The 7,403-nt window shown below is 58.8% G+C and overlaps 1 protein-coding gene across 2 annotated transcripts in view; it reads right to left on the bottom strand.

Moving 5' to 3' along the window:
- CHADL (chondroadherin like) overlaps positions 1 to 5,199 on the bottom strand; it is a 12,638-nt gene extending 7,439 nt beyond the window's left edge. Inside the window, exons 1-4 of one of the 2 annotated variants that reach the window (XM_025400398.1) lie at positions 5,142 to 5,199; positions 3,552 to 3,729; positions 1,286 to 2,995; positions 595 to 761 (exon numbers count right to left, since the gene is read on the bottom strand). In XM_025400398.1, the coding sequence (XP_025256183.1) occupies positions 595 to 761; positions 1,286 to 2,995; positions 3,552 to 3,729; positions 5,142 to 5,149 (2,063 nt within the window). In that variant the 5' untranslated portion in view covers positions 5,150 to 5,199. The remainder of the gene's footprint in view (positions 1 to 594; positions 762 to 1,285; positions 2,996 to 3,551; positions 3,730 to 5,141) is intronic. The other variant, XM_025400399.1, reaches the window with a different exon arrangement.
- Positions 5,200 to 7,403: the final 2,204 nt, after the last annotated feature.

The raw sequence follows: 7,403 nt of genomic DNA, 5'->3' as shown, positions 1-7,403 counted from the left end.
TTTTTGAGACGGAGTCTCGCTCTGTCGCCCAGGCTGGAGTGCAGTGGCCGGATCTCAGCTCACTGCAAGCTCCGCCTCCCGGGTTCACGCCATTCTCCGGCCTCAGCCTCCCGAGTAGCTGGGACTACAGGCGCCCGCCACCTCGCCCGGCTAGTTTTTTGTATTTCTTAATAGAGACGGGGTTTCACCCTGTTAGCCAGGATGGTCTCGATCTCCTGACCTCGTGATCCGCCCGTCTCGGCCTCCCAAAGTGCTGGGATTACAGGCTTGAGCCACCGCGCCCCGCTGACTTTCTTATGTAATTATGTAAAGTGGCCTCGCCTGCGTATTAGGTCCCAGACTGCTAGGCAGAGCAAATACCATTCCTACTTTACGGATGATGAAATCAAGGCCCAGAGAAGTCCACCCCCAACCTCCACAGGAAGGGGTAACTGACCCTGGAAAGGGCTCATACATGCCTGGCTCTCGTGGGACCTGCCCTTTCCCCCAAGCTGCTCAGATGGGCATGGACATAGTGTGCCCAGGGAGATGACAGGGGCTTGACCAAGAGCGGCTGGGTGGTCTCTGGCTGGAGGTCTAGGTGGGGGTGCCCACCTGTGCAGCGGAAGCAGCTGGCAGTCACAGTGGAAGGGATTGCTGCTGAGGTCGATGAGCTCCAGCTGGCTGAGGCTGGGCAGGGCAGGCAGGGCCCGAAGCTGGTTCTTCTGCAGGTGCAGGCTCTGGAGTCCGGGCCCCAGGCCTGAAAATGCCCCAGGAGAAATCTGCAGGAGTTGCCAGGCCCCAGTGTGAGCTCCTGGCAGACCTGTCCCACCCCCAAGTCTAGAAGGAAGCCCCATCTTCCCTCAGCAGAAGAGAAGCTGGAGAGCCCAAGATGGTCCAGACAGGAAGTGCGGTGCCGGGTCAAAGCCCAGGCTGGTCCGATGTCAAAGCACTTGCTCTGTCCAAGTCACCCAGGTGCCCAGTTCATGGTCCACCCCATCACCCAATAATGGCAAAGCCTCTTGGGGGCTCTCAATATGTACAAACAGTAGATGACCCCATGGTCCCAAATTCCTCCTTCCTCTATGCTCCAGCAATGCCCTCCTGTGCAGGCACCGTGTGTGGCCTGGGTTGTGCCTGGACTGTCACTCACACTGGCAGAGGCAGTACTGTTTCATCTCAGGGTCCCCGTGCCCAGCCTGACACCTGGCACCAAGGGGCTGGCAAATGCTTATTGAGCGAATGCACGCTGTCTGTGGCCTTGTGCCGCCTCCCGCACCAACCCCACCGCATGCCCAGTGCCCACCTGCTCCAGGCCACTGCTGTTCAGGAAGAGGTGCTGCAGCGACCTGCTCACAGGCTGGAAGGCCCCGTCATGCAAGGCCCTGAGTGGATTGCCCGAGAGCTGCAGCTCCAGGAGGGCAGGCAACCCCTCCAAGGCGCCAGTGGGCACCTCTCGCAGCTGATTCCTGTCCAGGTGCAGCTTCTCCAGCTCCCGAGCTGGGCCCAGCGCCCCAGGCGGCACTTCGGTGATGCGGTTTCCACTCAGGTAGAGCCAGCGCAAGGCCCGTGTTCCCCCCAGGTCCCCAGGTGCCAGGCGGTCCACAGCGTTGTCCTGTAGGTGCAGGGAGAAGAGGCTGGGCAGGGCGCGCAGGGCAGCCCCTGGCACCTGCAGGAAACGGTTGCGCTCCAGGTACAGGTAGCCGAGGCGGGCGACCCCTGCAAGGGCAGCAGCGCTGAGGCCTGCGAGCTGGTTGTCCGAGAGGTACAGGTAGATCAGGCGGCCCAGCCCCGCCAGGGCGCCCGCCTCCAGCTCCGCGATGCCGCAGTGCTGCAGGTGCAGCGACACCAGGTGGCCCAGGCCGGGGAAGGCCGCTCGGGGCACCAAGGGGAAGTGGTTCCGCCTCAGGTCCAGGAGCAGGGTGTCGTTGGGGAAGCCGCGGGGCACCGCCTGCAGGCCGCAGCCCTCGCAGCTGCTGTGCCGGGACTCGGGGGCGCACACGCAGGCGCGAGGGCAGGGCGCGACTGCCCGGTCCTCCCCGGGGCCGCGCGGAGGGTCGCGCGGAGGGGCTCGGGGCCCGGACCCAGCCCGCTCCTCCTGCTCTTCCTCTTCCTGCGCCGCGTCCCCCGGGCAGCGCAGGTCCCAGGGCCGCAGGGCGTCCAGAGCTTCGCCCCGCAGGCGCCGCGGCCCCCGGCACGCGCCGTCCGAGCGCACGCGCGCCCGCGCCAGCCACTCGAGTAGGGGCCGCGCCTGGCAGCCGCACCACAGCGGATTCCCCTGCAGCCGCAGCCGGCGCAGCTGGCCCGGACCCTGCAGCGGAGGCAGGGTGTCTAGCTGGTTCCCGCGGAGGTCAAGGGTGTGCAGGCGCGGGCAGTGCGCGAAGGCCCTGGGACCCAGGGCCTGCAGGGCCCCGCCGTCCAGCAGCAGCTCCCGCAGGCCGGGCAGCGCCAGCCCGTCCTCCTCGCCCGCGTAGGTGAGCGGGTTGTGGCCCAGCTCCAGACGGGCCAGGCCGCGGGCCTGGGACAAGGCCGGGCCGGGCAGAGCCTGGAGCTCGTTGTGGTGCAGGCTGAGCCGTCGCAGGGCGGGCAGGCCAGCCAGGGCCTCGGGGGCCAGCACGCTGAGCGCGTTGTGCGACAGCCGCAGCCAGCGGACGCGCAGTAGCCCCTGGAAGGCCATGGCGGGCAGGTAGACCAGGGCGTTGTGGGCCAGGTTTAGCGTGGCCAGCGCACCCAGTGCCCCGAACGTCCCCGGCCGCAGCTCCTCCAGTGCGTTCCCCTCCAGCTCCAGCCGCCGCAGCGAGCCCAGCCCGTCCAGCGCCTCCTGGGGCAGCTCACGCAGGTGGTTGGAGGCCAGGTTGAGCAGGAGCAGGCGGCCCAGGCCACGGAAGGCGCCCTCGGCCACCAGCTCCACCTGGCAGTGGCGCAGGTCCAGGTGTGTGAGGTGAGGCAGGCCCTGGAAGGCGGCTGCGGGGAGCACCTTCAGCAAATTGCCCTGCAGGTTCAGCCGCTGGGTCAGCTGGGGACGGCGAGGGGAAAGTGGGGCTGAGCCAGGCAGGGACCCGCCTTTGCAAGTGCTGCTCCTTCCCCGGAACACCCTTCTCTCCTGTCACCTTTCCCACGTTTCTCTTCATCCGACCCTGACACCTCTTCCAGGAAGCCTTCCTCTCCAGTGCCCTGGGCATCACCCACTGTGGCACTTTACACACTGTGCTGTCCCTGCCTCCTCGCTGTCTTTCCTCCACTAGCTGATGACTCCGCAGAGCAGAGACCACACCTCACCCTGCCACAGCCCCACGTCTCCACCACAGCATCTGCAGTGAATTCAGTATCGATCTATGGGTCACCTCCTTATTCCATTCACACAGTAAGGATTTTAAATAGATCATCTCCCTGTTACTGCTTTTTATTATTCCCATTTTACAGACCTATAAACTAAGGCTCAAAGAGAAGTAACTTGCCAAGGTCTCCCGGGCAGGCAGTGGCAGATCAACTGGTGCCTAGCCCAGGCTCCTCCCTCTGGGTCCCCACCCTGCCCCACTGCCACTCTGTGCCCATGCTCCTTCCCTGCTGACCTCAGGGATGGCGTCTGGCACCTCAGTGAGGTTCTGGTGCCGGCAGGCAACGTGCCGTCTGGAGTTGTCACAGATGCAGGCCTGTGGGCATCGCTGGGCGGCGGCCTGCCTAGCTGGGCCCAGCAGCAGAAGTACAAGCAGCGGCAGCACCAAGGAGACATGGGTGGAGCTCCAGGGCCTGGGACGGGGAGGGAGAGTCTGCTGTGCACAGGGGCTGAGGCCACATGCTGTCCCTCAGTCCCAGCCACAGTGCAGCTCCTGCCCCGAAAACCCCTCAGAGCCGCCTCCTCTGGGCCCAGGAAAGTGTCCATCACCCTCAGCCTCCCTGCCCCCCTGCCCCCCACACAGTGGAGGTCCTATGATTAGTCCTGTTTTACATGGGAGGAAACGGAGAAATGTGTGAATGTATCACACTGACTTAGCCATCCAGCTTGGACATGGGCTGCCTCCAATTTTTTGCTATTTACAAACACTATTGCAAATAATATCCAAATACGCATCTTCCCAGGCTCATGTTTGTTTTTTAAATAATACATCCAGACCATGGCCAATGTTTATGGTCAGAAAAGTGACCTGGTGAGTCCCTTTGCCTCTCTGCCCAGTGGCTCAGGGAGGACTTGCTGACTGTGAGAATGACTCCAGTTCAGAGCATGTACTTGGGCTGTGGTGAGGCTCCGGTCCAGGGCAGGCTCAGAAGCAGCCTGTCCTCCGACTGCTATGATGCCAGCTCTCAGGTAGCAGGAGCATAATGGTGCCCACCGGAAGGGAGGGAGGCATCCAGTCTGGGTCCTTGAGCATTTTTTTGCTTTGTTTAAATAGAGACTAGCCTTGCTCTGTTGCCCAAGCTGGAGTCTGGAGTGCAGTGGAATGACTGTGGCTCACTGCAGCCTTCACCTCCTGGGCTAAACTGACCCTCTCGTCTCGCCCTCTTGAGTAGCTGGGACTACGGGCACTTACCACCACATTTGGCTAATTTTTTATTTCTGGTAGAGACAGGGTCTCGCTATGTTGCCCAGGCTGGTCTTGAATTCCTGGCCTCAAGTGATTGTCCCACCTTGGCCTCCCAAAGCACTAGGATGATAGGCTCACCTCCCCTGCCCAGCTGGCCCCTCTGTTCTCAGCCTGTGTCAGGCAGGGCCTCTCCCCATCGCTGGGCTGGTCCCCAGCCCCCAGGAGCCTCCCTCTCGCTGCTCCCTGGATTGTCGTGTTTTGGGGTCTCCTTTGGGTCCCAGGCTCCAGTCCCTGCCTTGGAGCTGGGGGCTTCTCCAGAGCCTATGGTGAAGGCTGTGCTTCAGGGCAGGCCAGGGAGGGGACCCATGGGGACAGATCGCTGAAGCAACAAGCATTCAGAACACAGGGACCACTGCTGGGCTCTCAGACGAGCCCTGGAGGACCAGGCCCCGGCAGCGGCTACATTGCCACATGTGTCTCAGAGCCCACCTTGGGAGACCCCCTTCCTGGAGAACCCCAGGAAGGCCCCAGAGCCCCTGCCCGCCAGCCTCTCAAGAGGCCCAGAGAGGGGCAGAGACTTACCTGAGGCCGCTCAGCTGCTCTGAACCCCCCCTTGCACCATGGGGCCCAAAGACTCACCCCTCCATGCCGCCTGGAACTGCTGGTCCAGCCAGGAGGCGCAGCGCAGGCAAAGGCTGTCCCCGCCTGGTGGGAGCCCCCCTCCGCGGCCCGCAGGCCTGGCAGCTGGGACAGGGCTGAATGGGAGGCATTGTCGGTGGACCAGGCAAGCCAGGCTTCCCCAGGCTGAGGTGAAGGAGGGGCGGGCAGCGGGCGGGAGCAGCGGCTGGAGTTACAAGGCCTCCTGCCTGCCCCAGCCCAGGATGGAGGCCCGGGCCCGAATCCTTGGGCCAGCCCGACAGGGAGGGGGCACCAGCAGTGGCCCGGGAGTCAGCAGTCCTGGGCTCCCTCCTGCCATGTGGGCTGCCCTCCCAGAGGCTGCTTCCTAGTCTCTGAAAAACACATCCCATTCATAAGTAGCTCTGAGGTCACAGTGGGGGTTCAGGCCCGCACCTGGCACACAGTGGGTGCTCCAGAACAGGTGACCCTTTCCTTCCATCTGTTTGTGCTTATGCATTTACATACATTGTTTAATACCGGGCATACAGGACTCTAGACATTCCATTTTTTCACTTAACCTCAGATTACTGGGAGTTATCCAAATTGATTCTTCTGAATCTCATTTATTCTGTGGTATAGTATTCCATTGTGTGAATGTATCACATTGACTTAGCCATTCATCTTGGACATTGGCTACCTCCAATTTTTTGCTATTTACAAACAATATTGCAAAGAATATCCAAATACGCATCTTCCCAGGCTCATGATTGTTTTTTAAATAATACATCCAGACCATGGCCAATGTTTATATATCTTACGATTTTTCAGATTCCTGTTTCTGATGGAATTGTATCTTCCATTATTGTTTCCTTTAATTGGAAACAGGGGCCAGGCACAGTGGCTCACACCTGTAATCCCAGCACTTTAGGAGGCTGAGGTGGGAGGATCACCTGAGCCCAGGAGTTTGAGACCAGCCTGGGCAACACAAACTCTGTCTCAAAAGAGAAAAAAAAAAAAAATATATATATATATATATATGTGTGTGTGTGTGTGCGCGCGCGCGCGCGCGTGCATGTGCACACACTTATATATGTGTGTATATTTTTATATATAATAAAAATATAAATGTGTGTGATATTTATATATGTAATACAATGAACATCTGTGTGTACTTTTCCTAGACTGCAGGGTTTTTTTTGTTTTATGAGAGAGTCTCACTTTATCACCCAGGCTGGAGTGCAGTGGCGTGATCTCGGCTCACTGCAACCTCCGTCTCCCTGGTTCAAATGATTCTCATGCCTCAGCCTCCCAAGTAGTTGGGATTACAGGTGTGTGCCACCACATCTGGCTAATTTTTGCATTTTTAGTAAAGACAGGGTTTCACCATGTTGGCCAGGCTGGTCCCAAACTCCTGACCTCAAGTGATCTGCCCGCCTTGATCTCCCAAAGTGCTGGGATTACAGGCGTGAGTCACTGCACCTGGCCCTGCAGTAACATTTTTGAAAAAGAAATAGTGTCATGCCACACAGACATCCGCTTTGTGCTTTGTTTTGCTTGGCAAATTCCAATCAATGGAACTTCAGTGTTGCTCTTTCATCCTTTTTTTGAGACAGGGTCTCACTGTTGCCCAGGTGTGATCATGGCTCACTGCGGCCTCAACATACCAGCCTTGCAAGCAGCTGGGACCTCCAGATGCGCACTGCCACCTGTAGCTAGTGTTAAAATTTGTTGTAGAGTTGGGGTCTTGCTATGTTGTCCAGGCTGGTCTTGAACTCCGGGGCACAAGTGATCCTCCCGCCTCAGCCTCCCAAAGTGTTGGGATAACAGGCATGAGCCACTGTACCTGGCTGTGTCTGGCTTTTTTCACTCAACATTATGTTAGATTCATTTTTTTTTTTTTTTTTTGAGACAGAGTCTAGCTCTTGTTGCCCAGGCTGGAGTACAGTGGTGTGATCTCGGCTCACTGAAACCTCTGCCTCCCAGGTTCAAGCAATTCTGCTTCAGCCTCCCAAGTGGCTGGGATTACAGGCACTTGCCACCACACCCAGCTAACTTTTGTATTATTAGTACAGACAGGTCTTACCACATTGGCCAGGCAGGTCACAAATTCCTGACCTCAAGTGATCCACCCGCCTCAGCCTCCCAAAGTCCTAGGATTACAGCTGTGAGCCCCCACCTGGCCTCATCTATTTTAAATTGTTTTTTTCTTTTAAATACAGCATTCCAGCCTTCCACTCTATAAATATATGACAACAGTAGCATGGGGCAGGGGTGGCAGGCGAT

This window comes from Theropithecus gelada, chromosome 10 (genome assembly GCF_003255815.1).
Source record: "Theropithecus gelada isolate Dixy chromosome 10, Tgel_1.0, whole genome shotgun sequence".
NCBI lineage: Eukaryota > Metazoa > Chordata > Mammalia > Primates > Cercopithecidae > Theropithecus > Theropithecus gelada.
This window is presented reverse-complemented; position numbering and strand designations above follow the sequence as displayed.